The sequence below is a fragment of the Sciurus vulgaris genome, assembly GCF_902686455.1.
Source record: "Sciurus vulgaris genome assembly, chromosome: 8".
NCBI classification, from domain to species: domain Eukaryota; kingdom Metazoa; phylum Chordata; class Mammalia; order Rodentia; family Sciuridae; genus Sciurus; species Sciurus vulgaris.
The window spans coordinates 81,090,694-81,107,818 of NC_136468.1; the positions used below are offsets into that span (position 1 = coordinate 81,090,694).

The 17,125-nt window shown below is 39.9% G+C and overlaps 2 protein-coding genes across 2 annotated transcripts; one reads left to right on the forward strand and one right to left on the reverse strand.

The window, feature by feature from the left end:
- Nucleotides 1–998: 998 nt before the first annotated feature.
- TWIST1 (twist family bHLH transcription factor 1) lies at nt 999–2,602 on the reverse strand. Its single transcript, XM_079152444.1, has 2 exons — nt 1,825–2,602; nt 999–1,282 (listed from the first exon to the last, which is right to left on the reverse strand). Exon 1 carries the CDS (start codon nt 2,467–2,469, stop codon nt 1,867–1,869), a length of 603 nt encoding a protein of 200 aa, XP_079008570.1. The 5' UTR covers nt 2,470–2,602; the 3' UTR covers nt 999–1,282; nt 1,825–1,866.
- Nucleotides 2,603–2,695: 93 nt separating this feature from the next.
- LOC306667647 (uncharacterized protein) lies at nt 2,696–16,729 on the forward strand (the record flags this gene model as incomplete). The annotated part of the gene is made up of 3 exons (XM_079150385.1): nt 2,696–2,875; nt 3,126–3,778; nt 16,697–16,729. 3 exons carry the CDS (start codon nt 2,696–2,698, stop codon nt 16,698–16,700), a joined length of 837 nt encoding a protein of 278 aa, XP_079006511.1. The 3' UTR covers nt 16,701–16,729.
- Nucleotides 16,730–17,125: the final 396 nt, after the last annotated feature.

A 17,125-nucleotide genomic window follows, 5' to 3' on the forward strand; every position in this document is an offset into this window, starting at 1 on the left:
AAATTAGGAGCATACTTCTCAAAAAGAAAACAAAAACAGTGAAATATTTTCTTTTTAGCAAACATGACACTGAATGTCATTTATGAAAGAAAAATTAAATTATAAATGAAATTGTCTCCTGTAACTTTTATTATTCTGTAAGCATTTGTATTAATTTGTGTATGTAATTTGCATAACACATTATTCTTCAACTGAAATTAACCTTTAAGAATCCTCACCTTTAAGAGTGGAGGACATGACAAAAATATACAGAAACAAGAGAAAATAGTGCTAATTTCATACTGCTTATCTGAATGTTTTAGAACTGCTACTTCAAATTGTAAGAAAGAGAAGCAAAGGGCAAATTTGTTAATTTTTTGCTGCTGGAGGATTGATAAGAAATGGAGAGATGCTATTAAGCTCCACTGAAAACCAAACTGGAATAATAATAAAGCTGTCTTTTTAAATAACATGCCTGTGCCTGTCAGTAGCTGGTTTATTTGAGTTTTTCATTGCTTTGTTTATATTAGTGCCCCCTCCCTCCTGGGTGCCTCTGGAGTTAAACAAGCAGGTATTTACCACCAACATAATCCTGAGCTTTAAAAATATAGACCAAACTCTAAGATTCTTAAAATTTTCAAACATATTTATTTATTGCAGAAAAATAATATACAAAGATATTTACAAAACAATCATAAAAATATGAATGCATTTAGACACCGGATCTATTTGCATTTTACCATGGGTCATCAATAAATAAATAGAATGTTGTTTTTTGTATTTTAAGTATTTTTTCCCTCAGAGGAATGAAAAACAGGAACTAACTGACTATGATTTTGCTGGACAGTTTGATCCTAGTACTTTTATTTCTAAAGGTATTCTTAAAATTCCTCTGATTGTTACCATTTTAAAATGGAGAAAGTCCATAATGATGCCTTTCCTTTCAGTGGCTGATTGGCACGACCTCTTGAGAATGCATGCATGAAAAAATAAAAATAAAAACATTCTTCGTCAAAAAAAAAAAAAAAAAAAGAAAAGAAAAAGAAAGAAACACAAACAACTGTTCAGACTTCTATCAGAATGTAGAGGTGTGAGGATGGTGCCGCTGCCCGTCTGGGATCACTGTCCACGGGCCTGTCTCGCTTTCTCTTTTAAAAGTGCGCCCCACGCCCTGTTTCTTTGAATTTGGGTTCTGCTCTTCTAATTTCCAAGAAAATCTTTGGCATATATATATTTATTTTTAGTTATCCAGCTCCAGAGTCTCTAGACTGTCCATTTTCTCCTTCTCTGGAAACAATGACATCTGCAAAAACCCAGAGAGGGGGGAAAGTTGGTTATTGTTTAGTTCTCTGTGGCTGTTTTCTAAGACTAGTGAGCTCTGTTATCACTACCACCGAGAAATTACGCTGAACAACCTGGAAGGATTTCAGCTGGAGGGCAAGAGGAAGTGGGTGGGCGGAAAGGAGGAGGTGGAATTTGGAAGCATTTGTTTTAAGAAGAACAAAATTTAAAGCCAAAAGAAAGGGAGGCCTTGGCAAAACTGTCCTTACCCTTACCCTTGACCCTCGAGTCTTTCTCAGTCTCCCCTCCTGTCTGTCACGCACACTCACGCACACACACACACCTCTCGCAAGAGCGCATCCCCCTGGGGACTCTCTTGCTACCCGGGGCTGGATTGCTTGCCGGGGACACTGGTGGGATGAGATAGCGGTGTCTAGTTAGGTGGGAAGGCTGAGAAGAGAGTGCGAGAAAGGGAAGGCGGCGAGGTGGGCATGGAGCCGCGGCCTGGCGGTTCGACCGTCCGTCACCTGAGCGACAAAGAGTCGCATAGGCGCTGGTCCTTACCTAGGTCTCCGGCCCTGCCGAGGGGGTGGGGGGCTCCGCCTGCTAGTGGGACGCGGACATGGACCAGGCCCCCTCCATCCTCCAGACCGAGAAGGCGTAGCTGAGCCGCTCGTGGGCCACATAGCTGCAGCTTGCCATCTTGGAGTCCAGCTCGTCGCTCTGGAGGACCTGGTAGAGGAAGTCGATGTACCTGGCCGCCAGCTTGAGGGTCTGAATCTTGCTCAGCTTGTCCGAGGGCAGCGTGGGGATGATCTTGCGCAGCGCTGCGAACGCCTCGTTCAGCGATTGCGTGCGCTGGCGCTCCCGCACGTTGGCCATGACCCGCTGTGTCTGCAGCTCCTCGTAGGACTGCGGGCTCCCCCCGCCGCTGCTGCTGCCGCCGCCACCTCCCGCGCCGCCGCCACAGCCCGCAGACTTTTTGCCGCGCTTGCCCTGGGCCGGGCTGCCCGGCTCGTCGCCGCCTCCGACGCCCCCGCCCGCGGCCCCGCCGGGCCCCGCGCCGCCGCCCGCGCTGCGCCGGCTGCTGCGCCGCTTGCGCGCCCCGCGCTTGCCGCTCGGAGGCTGCTGACGGTCCGGCTCCTCCTCGCTGTTGCTTAGGCTGTCGTCGGCCGGCGAGACTGGCGAACTGGACACGTCCTGCATCATCTCTTGGGCTGCGACGTGCGGCCTCGCGGGCCCGGGGCAGAAGGGCAGCCCGGGAAAGAGGAGGGGAGCGGGGCGCCTCAGCCCGCCAGCTTCCCCAGCGCGCGGCGCCGGCCCGGGCGGTGCGGCCCGCCGAGGTGGGAGCGGGAGGAGGGACAGTGAGGACCTCCGCGGGGAGGGCGCGCGGGGGAGGCGGGGAGGGAGGCGGGAGGGGGAGGGGACGGTGTGGATGGCCCCGAGGTCCAAAAAGAAGGCGCCCAACGGCCGCACGCACAACCGGCTCGGCCTCCGGGAAACGGTGCCGGTGCTGGCGAGCCCGCGAGGTGTCTGGGAGTTGGGCGAAAACTGCAGACTTGGAGACTCTTATACCTCCGTGCAGGCGGAAAGTTTGGGGGCAGCAGTGTCATTGGTCTGACGTGGGGAGGAGGGACTTTTCGAAGTTTTATAGGAAAGTTTCCGCTTTCCAGCCCCCCTCCCCCGTTCCTACCTCCCTTCTTCGGGGTCTAACAATTCGTCCTCCCAAACCATTCAAAAACGACCTGGCCCGGGCGGCCAGCCCCTCCGCCCGCCTCCTTGCTGCCCTCCCCCTTCCCTCTCCGCCAGGAGCGGGGCGATTTCCTTCCGTGCCGTAGAGCTGGGGCAGCGCCCCCGCACCCTAGCGCAGCACCGGGAAACAACCAGAGGGAACTGTCCCGGCCACTGTAGCAGCCCCACACGAAGTGGCTGTGACAGCAACGGTGGCAACAGCTTCTACGCAGTGGGCGAAGTCTCATCCCGCCTTGGATCCCTCTAGGTCCTTGGGGCCGGTTTGGGACTTCTGGGAGCGGGAGAGAGGGGGTGGAGTGGCAAGAAAGTGCCAACCGCGGAGTCCACCCAGTGGTCAGGTAGACAAACTCCTGGGGTCCCCAGGGCTTAACCGCGGCGTCCGGGGCTTATGGTCGTGGGCGTTTCTGAAGACGTGGCTGCGCTGCAGGGGCTGTGGATCTGTGCCCCGGCCTGCTTTCTTACCCCTCCCGGAGAAGCATCTGGGCCCTCCTTTTCCCGCTACAGTGACACAATGTACAGCTTCTCTGCACCCAAAGGACTGCGCCTCTGAAGGTGTTAGAGGCAGAAGTTCATTCTCACCCCCACCCCCCACCCCTAATCCTGACGAAGGAAGCCTTGTCTTTGGGGAAGCAAGCAAAGCTGGAGGAGGGCAGCACACGCCTTCGCCGCGGCCCGGTTACCCGGCGCAGCAGCCCAAGGTGGAGAACCCTTTGGCCATTTCATCCCAACACTACCGCCAAATCAGGTCCGCTTGTGACCTTGGAAGGTCAGTTCATCAGATAGTGAGGCTGGGATTCGACAGTGCCTGGATTTTCGGGGCTGTCCACTCTTGAGCATGCCCACCTCCCAGCTCCCCTTCCAAGGAGGTCCGGTGGGCAGTTATGCTCCCAACGCCCCAAGCACATTCCAATTACTTGAGCATGTTTGCACTTTAAGCATTTCTATCTAGTAAGTTAAATCGATCATCCCCAAAGGAGGTGTTCATGCAGATTCTGGTAAACTGGAAGTAACAAAGTTGAAGAGCGCGAAGAGAAGCAGCTGTGGAAGAAAAGCCCATCTTTGCAAAGCTATACTTCCTCTTTTTTGGAAGGAGTTGGGGTAAAATAACCGTTTCATGTTCATCTTTTACATTATAAAACAAACTAAAGACCGAAGGTAGTAGTTCAGGGGCAGATTTGGGGGGCGCCAAGTTTTGTGCTTCACCCTGCACAGGCGGAGATCCGCCCACTGGTTTCCTGGTCCGAATTCGCTGGTGGGAAATGCTAACTCAGCAAGCGCCCCTTTCTGGGTTGGACCGAGGGTCTTGGCCACGGATGTTCCGAGAAGGAGGCGGGAGCCCAGGCAACGGGCGGACAGGCCACGTGGCTGTGCCCCGCTGAGGCTCGCAGCTTCGGTCCGGAAACCCTCGGGTATGGAGCTCCTTGGGCCGGCTGAAGGGCTTAGCCTTTGTTGGGAAGTGAGGGCAAGAGTTATCTCTCCCGCGAGGGGTAAACAGGACTGTGTTTCCAAGGGATGGGAACCCTGCCGGAGTTGTCCATCATTTTTACAGAAATATTCAGAAACAATGACCACAGCGTGCCAATTGGCCTGCTTCTCGAGTCGCTGCCATATTTTAAAATGACAGCCTGTCAGAAAATCAGATTCTACTTGACCTCCATTTGATTTCAATAGCACGAAGGCGTTTCTTGTTAAAGCAAAGTCATCCCGTACACCCTTGTATTTGCATCTTCTGCCTACGGCATTTTATCTCTTGGAAACAGAGACAAGGCAGAAATTCTCCATTCTACCAAGTGTCCTCTTTTAAAAGTCTGAATTGCAGAGTATTCAAAAGTTCTCATTTTGAACTAAAGATTTCCACTTTATCTTTTTTTTTTCATTTTAATATCAAACTCAAATATTTTTTTTCTCTGAATCTCATAAATAAAGAGATGGAATGAGTGTACTCTCCTTTGTGACCAGGGGTAAGCAGAACAGGAAAGTGTGGGCAAAGTGTAAAGGAAACCTTACCTGACCAAGGGGACTTAGGGAGGAGGAAGGGTCGGACAAGGTGGAGGAGAAGCTAAGCCCATGATGGCGCAGCAGCCAGGGGTCACTAGCCAGTGTGACTTGCAAAGTCATCAATCTCCAAGACTAGTTCTTAAACAAGGGAGCCCAGTACCTCTCTGGCACTAAACTTCCAGGGGGTGAATGGCTCCTGGCCTTCTGTGCATGGACCTCAGAGCTGAGGCCAAGCTCCGGATGCCAGAATGTTCTGAGTTTAAAATGAATGACCTAACCAGAAGTATCCTGGCCATGGAGGCTTTCCAGAGGGTCACAATTGATGTCTTCAGTTCTGAAGTGAAATTTCTCTTGAACTCTAGCGAGGAGGGGAGGATGAGACCAATTTTTGAGTTACTAAATGAGGCTGGAAAATTACTTTTCAAGCAAAAGTAGTGGCTTGCCAGGTGAATTACCTCTGGGGTTTGATAATCTTTGGTTTTGCAAACTGCAATATGCCAGTGGCAGGCGGTCCACTCTGTTAATGTAGTGGGCTCTAACATTTTATCTAATTGTCTTTTCCACACTTGCTAGGATGGCCTTTTTTTTTTTTTTTTTTTTTTTTTTTTTTTTTTTTTTAATGCGCTGACAAGCCAGATATAATTCTGGATATCTCATGTATGCAAAAATAATTGTAACTTACACAATATTTGGTTTAAGATATGAAAGCTTACTTTATTCTAAAATCCAAATTTCAGGCTTTTAAAAACAGTCCTTGAAGTTTTTCTTAGAGGACTGAACTTAGTCTGTCGGGAAGGATGTCAGTGGAGGACTACCTTCTTTGGCAATGTTAGATTAATTGGGACTCAATCATTTTGTCTACTACTAAAATAGGTCCCTGAAGAAAATTTTTAACTAAAAGCAAAAAAATTTTCTTTTGCACTTGGATAATTTAAAACGAGCTTTGTTTTCAAACTGCAAACTTGGCATGTTTGCAGTCCTTCCTGAGGAATGTGTGCTGTGTTAAAAAATTGAAAAAAAAAATACTGTTAGAAGTAATAGAGCTAGAAATCTCATATGAGCAAATGCAATAAGTCTCTATAGCCTTACAATTTGAATATATACTGGCATTCTCTTAGCAGCAATGAATTATAAATACTTTCAGATAGGGAAAAGAAATGCACTATAGAATTTTTAGTTAGCTGGTAAATTTTGGAGTTTGGGCTTGTACAAAAGGTGGGTACTCCAATCTGGTCCTCTGCTTCATTCCCATCTTTAGATGACCTGCCACCTGTTTGTTGGTTTTGAGTTCTGTGAACTAGTTTCTCTGAATTGCCTAAGCAAAACCCAGGAGCATTCCTACAGAAGGGGGCGCAAATTGGAAGAGCAGCTGAGCAGATCTCAGATGAGGTTGGACATTATAGATTTTGTGGTGTTTGAACACTTTCTAGGATTGCCCAACTTGGTACTTAAATGAGACAATTTGATTAAAGTGGAATATAAAGTCTGTGTCTGCAAGAGTGAAGGAATTTAACAACTCTGTGTAAAAGGAGATTCTTCTTTGATTACCCAGGTAGTCTTACTGATGTTTGAACACCTTGCCCTAAATAAGAACTTGCTCTCTTCTTCTTTTAATGAAATGGTTTAATTTGTGAACTTAATGAATTCTACCCTTTTCTGAATTTCTTTGATCATACCTTTCCTTTCCTGAATTTCTTCAAGTATAAGGAACTAAAGTTATAAATTTTGAACTGTTCAATTCACAAATAAAATTAAAAAAAAAGAAATTGAGAAGCTTAAGAGCTTATCCAATGAGCAAATGGAAATTTCAAATGGATTTAATTTTTAAAATATCTGACATTCCACGCTCAAGTTGAAGATTGAATAAAAAGACATAAGTGTGGTGTGAAAATGTATGGGGTCTTGAACTTTTTTCCTTTTTTTAAAAATCTTATGGGGAGTGCAACCTGTCCATTGTTATCCCATCTTGGCTGCCAACTAAATTTGTTGAAATATATTCCCACAACTTACTACAAAGAACTGCTGGGATAACTGAAGAAATAATGTAAGAAATGTATAGTCCCTCATAAGACTTATCAGGGTCATAGTTTTTCTACCTCATAAGTATTTGTGTGTCTTTTTAACCATCTGATGAGTAGTAATTTAAATATAAATTGAATTATTTTGATGTTTCCCTAGTTAAATTTCCCTTCAGATACTCATACCTTTTACCTTTCTTTGCTTCAGGGGATTTTCTTTTCTCACATATGAGTTTTCCTGAAGCCTGAGTTCTACCTCCATTGTTTGGTTTGGTTCTTCCTGCAGAAAACATGTTGTTTTTGCCAGTGACCACAAGAGGACACAATTTCCCAGAGAACTCAGTTTTAAAAGCTCATAGAAGAAAGTTAACAAAATAGCAGAAATACCACACAATTAATGAATGGCACTTTGGAAATGTCTAGTTGATTTATATGACTTTTATTAAGTATTAAATACATAAATGAATTAGTATTAAAGCTTTAGGTGTTTTTAAGATACCATTTTTCCTTATTGTTGAAACAAAAGTATGTTTCTGGAAATATACAAAATGCTACTGTTGTAATTCAAATAAAATGTTTATATTACACTTGCAAAGAGTTTTGTACAAAACTCTTGATGACATAGATTTTAGTTACTTAATTTTAAAGCCATGTTTGGCAATGAGAAAAAAAAATTAAATGAATATTTCAAAATGCAATTGAAAGTTTGAATTTTCAATTTGGATTTGGGGTGTCTTCATATAGAAAATTTCTCAAAATTGCATTTTGTAGTTTTTAAAGTGCATTTAAATGTGTATGATAGCTTAATTATAAAATTATCTGCAGAAATATGGAAAATAGAATTTCTTAAGATACTATACAGTTTCCCCTCCAAATATTATACACAATATTTGATTTAAGATATTCTCCCTCTCTTCTACTATCTTCTCTCAAAAAGGTTTCAGAGCATTTGCTTACTTTGTAAAGTAAAATGAATTCTGTATTAGATATTTTTCTGGAAGAATTTAATTATTCTGGTGGATTGCTAGGACAGCTAGGCTGGAAAATCTTGCTTCAGTTTCAGCTAAACTCTTGCTTTGCATTTGTGCTTAGAGCAGATATGTCTCTAATCATTCTGTGAGACTATGCTGAAGGAACTGGCAATCAACCAGAAACAAAGGAAAAAAAAAAAAAAAAAAAGAGGAAAAAGGAGGGAGGGAGGGTGGAAGAGAGAGATGAGAGAGGAGGAGAATAGCAAGGAGGAGATCCAGAAAGATGAAACAAAATCTGGAGAGAGGGCGAAAGAGGGAGCCTGGGCAAATAAGCCAGAATGATAGAGCGCAGAGAGAATGAAGCTTGATATGTAAGGGAATTAAAGGCTAAAATAACAAGAAGAAAGAAATTAATACACTTTGTAGAAAATAGAAAAGCACCTAGATTATTAACCTCCATGTCCTCAGAGACATTGTTGCAAGTAGTTGCCTGTCCTTTGGTATAGACATTTAGTTTAAAAAAGGGTTTGTCATCGTTGCCAAAGTTGTAATACCAAAAGACAGGTTGAAGGGTAATGAAACTTTTAATTCAGGTATATACCCACCTACTGGGTGTGTTCTTCCCTAAATTAGGGTAAAGATGGTAATATGTTCTCAATACTGGATCTCAGGGTGTACCTCATCTAGGGAGTACTGGTGTTATTTCTCTATAAAAAGTGCTACTATTCATGATAGAATTTTAGAAATCCTATTTTGTTGCCTAGACTCATAGCTCATTAGTTACTTTCTTTGACCTACACAATGAAAGTCAAGTTGTGATTTTCCTGGTTTCAAGTCATGTTCCGTGCCTTTGTCTTGATCCTTTGCCTTTCCAATCTCAGTTACCTTGGGAAATCATAGCTGCAAGAGATGAGGCGTATTCTCACTCACTATAGTCAAGACATTCAGAAACTGTAAGATTCTGTTTGTTTGGACATTCTAAATTCTGGTTTCAACCAGCATCAATTAATTGCAATGTGCTTACTGATTCTTTTGTAATTTAACACAAATGTGTTGATATCTCTTATTATGTTACGTGTTCTCAGAAGATTTAGTTCTTGTCATCAAAGATTTCGAAAAATAGTATAAAATAAAACACATTTTAACAAAAAGATCTATATGCTATGACATTTGCAAGGGGTGCCAAGGAAAAGCACTAAACCTGTCCTGAGGTGATAGGATGACTTCATACGTTTCCTATTTATCATCTGCTGAATATGGTTCCCCATAAATACGGGATCCCTATAAACTTCATAGTAATTTGATGCTTACCTGGAATTTCTGTCTCTTCCTACTTGGTCTTCTTATACTTGGTCAGCTAAAATGCCTGTCCAACTACTTTTTTCCATATTTAGTTAAATAAACCCTTCAGTTTCTCTTATTTTCATTAGTAGAATTAGATTTTCATAAATTAGAAAGTATACAGTTCAGTCTTCTTGCAGGACACTTTATTCTGGGAGGATAAGCAGGCATGCAGTGGGTAAGAAGTGGAAAGGATAGGGGAGGAAAGTGATTCAGACATAGGTCACACATGCATGAAGACCTGGAGTCATGTGCATTAGCAGCTTCCTTGGGATATGAGATTTGTATGACTGGAAGTGAATGGGTGTGAAAGTTACCAGAAATGATGCAAGGTATCAGTATCCTCAGATGTAAAATGAAATAGTTGGATAATTAGAAAATGATGAAAAAATTTTAACTTGAAGGAATTTTAGAAATGATCTGGTCTGAATGGCCAGTTTTATAGATGCATTTTTTTTTTCTCTGTGGCTGCTTTCCAATTATTTTCCTAGCTGATAAGAATGATCTTTCTTCTAGTTTTGGAAGCTGCTTGTGGCCAAATGGGCCTAAGCTTTGATATCAAAAATGGGTAAAATAGGCAGTGGTTTGAAAGGTGCAAAAACCATCTTGTACTCCCCCTGGTCATTTTTGGATCCATCACTGGTAACTTATCAATGTGGGGCTGATATTGTCCTCTTCAGGCTCCTCTTTTAAATGGCAAAGTTCACAAGGTGAGGTGACACAGTGCGTCCCTGAAACCTATGCATGAATTAGATTGTGAGATGTTTTTCCCAAAACAGGGAGGACTCAGGGCAGCCAGAGGACACTGGAAAAATCCCTTATATGGGAGAGGACAGACTGAAAGGAAGGAAGAATTGTGAAGACAAGAAAAATGTAGTTCCGGGGCTCTTCTGTTTTTCCAGGTACAGATCATGGACTTTCAGTTCTGTCATTTAGCTGAAACTTCAATTTTGTCTTTTGGATTCATTTCCAGATAGTGCAGTGAAACATGTAGGAAACAAGAACTTAACGGTCTTGTCTTATTGTCTTGATCCTTGTCATGTGGAAGGTCTTGGAACTTTGAAATTGTTCCTATTAAATAAGGGATGCTCTTCAATATATGAGCCAAGAACAAACAATAGTTTACAACCCCTTTGTTTTACTTGTAGTGGGCTTGTTTAGTTGTAGTTGTGTTTAAGAGTGGAGCTATTTCTAGACAATCTGAAGTGTATTTAATGAAGATTGAAAAAACAAAAACACCATGAGCACTTTAATGGCAATTTTAACTTCACAGTAAATTTTTAGACCGAAGAGAAGTAATAGTTAAATATAACTAAAAGAAAAACAACCAAAGATGTTAATTCTTAAGCAAATAGGCAATATCTGAGAGGCAGATATGACAAATGAATTTTATTTAATTAATTTATTTTTATCCAGGCCATCCTCCACACTAGACTACAGTTTGATGTAACCTTAGGGGAAAAAATAATCTACTTCTGGGTATATGTAACATTAAATCACTGTTATTTTCTTTATGTTGATTCTTATATAAAGGATGGGCACTCAGATATTTTATAGAGATTAAATATTTTAGAATACTTTCTGATTAGTCAACTTTTTAGTTGCTGTGTCCAAAAGACCTGACAAGAGCAATTAGAGAAGGGAAAGTTTATTTAGGGCTCTGAGTTTCAGAGGTGATGAAGAAAGTCATGGTGGAAAGATATGGCAGAAGAAAACAGCTCATAATGTGGCAAACAGAAACCAAAGAGAACGTCACTCACCAAGAGCAAAATATAAATCCCAAAACATACCCCCAATGCCCTACTTCTACCAGTCATACACTACCTGCCTACAGTTATACCCAGCTAATCCATATGAGTATATTCATGCACTGATTATGTTAAGGCTCTCACAACCCAATGGTTTCACTTCTGAACTTTCTTGTATTGTCTCACACATGAGCCTTTTGAGGACATCTCATGTCTAAACCATAACACATTGTTAGAAAATTGAATACATATTTTTGAGTTGGAGAAAATGTCATGGAAAATTTTGAAAGAAAGAAAGGCTATCCAGCTTTACATGTGAATTCATCAGCAGTAGAATCTACAATCACAGGCACTAGTTTTGCTGTTTCTCTGAGTAAATAGGTATGTCAGAGACTGATTTTTATAATAATGACATAGAATAAAAACAGATAAAACAAAAAGGAACCTAGATAATTTTTAAGGAAATTAAATTAGATGATTATTATATTTTCATTTATTATTAACGTCTTAAACCATTACAATTATAGAACTGGAGAAACTATAAAAAAGCAAAAAGTCATAGAGTACTAGAACTAGAAGGGGATTTAGAAGTTCTGAATTTGTTTTCCTTTTCTGGCAAGGAAGAGTGACTATAGAGTACAGTGTAGTGGAGAAGAACCTGGATTCTGGAGCCAGTCAACCTGGGTTTAGATGTGGATTCTCTTCTCAATGCCTGAGTGATCCTAGATAAGTAGCTTACCTCTCCATGCTTCCTGTGAAAGGGAGTGAATACTGTATATCATTAGGTTGGTATGATGATTGAATTAATTAATAAGGGCTAACCCCTTAAAATGGTGGCTGGTCCTTTGTATATTTTTGATATTATTACTTTGAATAAGGATTAAGTTGTGCAGGAGCTTGTAGACTGACATTAAGCATTAGCATTCAATTCTAAGTGCAAAAGGAATGATTCAAGGGGTAAATGAAGAAATTAATTGATGACCCAGTTCTCTTTGAAGAACAATTGTTTTTATATCCATGCATCACCCCCTAAAGACTCAAAGTTCAGGAAAGGGACATTAATTGGAGGAGGTTCAATAATTTATCCGTGTCCTATCTGCCAAGGAACCGTAACAGGAGGCAGGCCATCTCTTTGACTTCTGAACTGGGTGGAATCTTTTTAGCTGTTATCTTTGACTATTTAGGAGCTACCACAGTGAGTTTCTCACAAACATCTCAAATTTATTGCTATTCTCAAATAACCTTGTCTTCTCATCACTGCAAATCAGTACATTTCAGTAAATATTTGTTTGGACTAACGATATAAACCATCATCAGTTCTCACTCTTTCTCAGCCTACCTTTCTTCATCCAAGTGCTTGTGAGGGGAGTGTGATTCCCCACCAAGACTGACAGATTGGGTGTTCACCAACTGCTGGAAACTGGTTTGGATGCCAGATAGTCAATAAAACTTCAGCAGAGACAGCATTTCCTAAGTTTGTAGCACTAACATTCTCTGAAGCACAATTGGTATTCTGTGACTCATACTGGAGTCTATTTCACTTATGTAAGTACTTTCTTCCAAAGAAGCCTAATTACCATAAGAACCCAGACCCTTCTCATGTTCCTCATGGGTTCCATAATGTGCAAAATAGGTACCCTATAATTATTTATTGATTATTAACAATAATAATTAACCCTCTATAGAGAAGTACAGAAAGTGCAGATCCTTTCATAGGCTCAATAAAAAAGGCAGGTACTTGATAGCTTAGATATGTTTCAGTATTACACTAAACTTACTTAAAACAATATTCAGATGTAATAATGAAATTAAATAATATGTTACTCAAAATCAGAGATTAAAAATACTTTTTTTAAAAAATATTAATTTAGATAACATTTCTTCCTAGATTCTAAAATTACTCAATAAATACACCTGGTCTTTATCACCTAAATATTAACAAATAATTGGGACAATATCTTACTTTGAATCATAGCCCTCCAAATATATGACACAGAACAAATATTGGTGATCAGAAAAAACTGTAATAAAGTATAAATGATTTGTAAATTTTCCATTTTTTGTTCTTTGCAAAGAAGAACCTAAAGTAATTGACCCTGAACTAGAAGAAGATGAGGGTATTTCAACTGTGTAGTTTGAAAAACAAAAACAAAAACAGACATTTGTGTAATAAAACAGGAGAAAGTGAAGTGCCCAATCAGAGGCTATAGTCATTAGAATAAAAGGAGAGTTTATTCTCTGACTACTGAAATATCAGTTTTGTTCCTTTGATTTCTTAGAATGGCACAATCATTTACGGAATGGTCCATTCTGATCATAATATGAAGCTATCACTCCACCAGAAGTTTCCTAACTCATGAGTAGTTATTGACGACAATATCCTTGTCCAAGCAGGAATAATGTTGACCTAGAACTGAGCCAATCTTGATGTTACATGTCACCTTTTCTTTGGGAGAAACAGAAAGACTAGTTAGGAGGTCATTGTAGTAATCTAAGTGAGAAGTGACTGAACCTGACTGGTAGCAGAGGAGTTGGAGTTGTAAAAAATTGTGGTTAGATTCTAGATATATTTTGAAGGTAGAGCCAACAGGATTCAGTAAAGATAAAACATGAGGTATGAGAGAGAAATCTTAGTCCTTTGATCTGAGCAAAAGAAAGGGGGAGCTGGCAAACACTGAGATAGAGAAGGCTGTGGATGGAACCCATTCCAGGGGAGACAGCTCTGTTTCAGACATGTTAAATTTGAGTTGTCAGTTGGAAATCCAAGTGGAATTGTTGGGAAGCAGTTGGATATGTGAGTATGAAGTTTGTGAAAGGAGTCTGGACTGGAGGTAAAATTTGGAATTCATTAGCATATAAATAGAATTCTAAGCTATGTAACTGGGAGAGGTCATCACAAGGGTGAGTGTGTGTGAGGAAAAGATGAGGACTGAAACTAAAAAAGATGATGATCATTGCAATGGAAAGAAAATAAACCAGGTAAGGGGCATAGGGATTTATAAAGAGAAGAAAATTTTAAGTAGGGTAATGTTTGTGAAATTACAGATAATTTATTTTCCTAAGAAGAATCAAGGACAAATAGAAAAGAAGCAATAATCAATAATAAATGACACAAAAAATCCAAATAATAACAGAATTCATAAAATGGAATAGCACATTGAGCCAAGTTAATGAAAGCAGATCTGTAACCATAAATATTCTCAGAATATTTTTGACTTTTAAAGATATTATCTTATAGGTATCCAGGTAAAGAAAATTAATTGTCTACAAAGGAATGAAAATCAGGTTACCTAAGGGATCTTGATAAGAAAAAATGCCAAAGAATATTATAGTCTAAGAAGTTAATATACCCAGCTAAGATTGCATGTATGTGACTATATGAAGTAAAAATATAAATGCCAGGGAAAAAAGAGAAAGAATCAAATACATTTTTAGCTTATTGAGAAAGACACTTCCAAGAACTGTGATGCAGAGTGATGCAATAAACAGAGATTGAGGTCTAATCAATTGTTTTTAAAAAATGGCAACAAAAGTACAAAACATTCTTAAACAAGAACATCTTATAAAAATGTTAATTTGTAAATACACATTTAAGTACAGAAAAAGAATGGAGGCAAGTGATGTCAATAGAAGAAAATCAGGAATACATTCATTAAAACTAAGATAAATCAATCAAAAAAGCTAAAAAGAAGATAAAGTTTAACTGAGTTAGCTGCAGAATGTATGTATAATCTCTTAATGTATTTTTCAGTGGTGAGTCAGACACTTGGCTCTAAGTTTAATAGATAATGTGAACAGGTATTACAGACCATTGTTAAGCTTCATGGAATCCATAAGGAAACAAGCATACAGAAACATGCATACATATACACTGTCTGAAAGATGTCCAACTATTCCTGATATTGTGACCTGAAACAATTTTTTTCACTTAGATTTATGGAGGAAGAAGCATTAAATATCATAAAGAACAGTCTTCCTGATAATATGTGTATATTAAATATCCAGAAAGTTTCACTGTGTTTTTCTAAAAGAATAATGACTTTTAATATATGCTTATGATACTATGGTGGCAAAAAATTTGATTTACTCAAATTTTAACAGAGGCAAATTTCCTTCTGATCATATGGCTGGATCTCATTATGTATAAGTTTTCAAGATCTAAAATAATACATATTCTTCTGGCTATCTTCTGTAAGCATTATTTTTATTAACTGAGATATGGAAAGTTATTGAGAAGTGACTTGAGATTGTGCTCCTTGAAATTTGATAAGAAAATGCAATATTCTAAGTTACCAATGAAGTGATGATTTTGTCTTGAGAGGTACACTGAACCTATCAAAATCTTAAATGGAAAACGTATGCCTAACTGGAATGCTTTGTCGCCCCTAGTTAGAGGTAAGGTTATAACAATGATAATTCAATCATCATCATCTATGTTTCAGTTCCATTAGCCCAAATCTGTATTGTCAAAGACAGAAAAATCACTGCAGAAATGGATTCAGTTCTTATTATTTTATATAGTGAGGCTGTTTTCCCCTTCAGAAAATCAGAATGGTACCGTTTGAGATGAAACGAAGGTGTAAGAACTGAAGTGTGCTATAAACTAGTGTGTGTAGCACCGCCTCCCTCAGGTCATTCCAACACACCACAATTTCAACTTGGTCCTTGCCTATTTGTACTCTGGTTTTATACACAGAAATCTTCAATATAGTCTGAGACCACTCTGTCCCTTGGGAGTTCCTAATGAGAATGCAGTGTATGTCAGATACTTGAGATAAAGTGATAGATGAGGTAGGATATGGCACAATAACAAAGAGATCCAAAAACTATAGTGAGCTAATCAAGGCAGTCATTTCTTTATGTTATGAAGAGTTTGAATATATTGGCTCAGTAGCTTAACATGTTAGAGATTTTACTTAATGCCCTGCCATTCTCAAAATATGGCTTCAATTTCATGGACCAAGATGAACACTCAGGTTCCCATGTCAATTTTGTATTTCAGTTAGTGGGAAGGATGAAAAGCAAGAAAGTGAGGTCTGTCTTTAAGACCCCTCTGTAGAAATTTTATCTGTGACTTCTGCTGATACCCCACTGCTAGATTTTAGTCACACAGCTACAACTAATCCAAGTGAGACCTTGAAACACATTCATTAATTAGATGGTCATGTTAAATGTTAAAAATGTTTGCCCTGTGGATTATGTCCTAGAAGTAGGTAACTTTATTTGTTGTTGTTGTTGTTGTTGTTTTACAAGGACTCACAACTAAGTGTTTGTCTTTAGTCTTAGAGGAGAGTTTAAACATAGACTTTTGAGCAATGCTGGAACATTTAGGTCTTTGACCACTAGTGGGGTGGAGTAAATACATTTCGCATTATGATATAGACATGTATGAGATGGACATGGTGCAGAAATATAGTTTGGATCTGCAAAGTAATCCAAAGGACCATGTGTTAAAATTTTGGTTCCCAGACTATGGCACTATTGCAAAATGGTGGATATTTTAAGAGGTGGAGCACAATGGTAGGTTTTAGGTAATTGGGGGTTGTGCTTTCAAAGGGGATTATAGGACCTTCATTTCTTCTTCTCTCTCTTTCATACCTGGTCACAGGTGAATGAGATTCCTCTGCTGCGCTCCTGCTATGATGGTCTGCTCACCACAGGTCCAAAAGCAGCAACACCAGTCATCCATGTACTAAAACCTCCAAAACTGTGAGTTAAAATGAATTTATTCTCTTTATAAGTTGATTATTATAGGCCTATTGTACAGTAATGGAAAGCTAACTAACATATCTAGTAAAACCTCTATAGATTCTACTGCTGAAAAAAGAAGAATGGAGAATGGATATTGGCAAATAACTGTCAGACTCTTAAATAATGAACTAAACAGGAGTGATTCTTGACTTCAATTAGTTCTGATGTTAGAATTTACTCCTTTGCATTTAGTCATGGTCTGTACTCTAGTTCTATGACTGTTTTACTCAACCGGCTCCTGTTACTCCCTCCAGCAGCCTCGATTTTGGGTTATTTAAGTATAAAA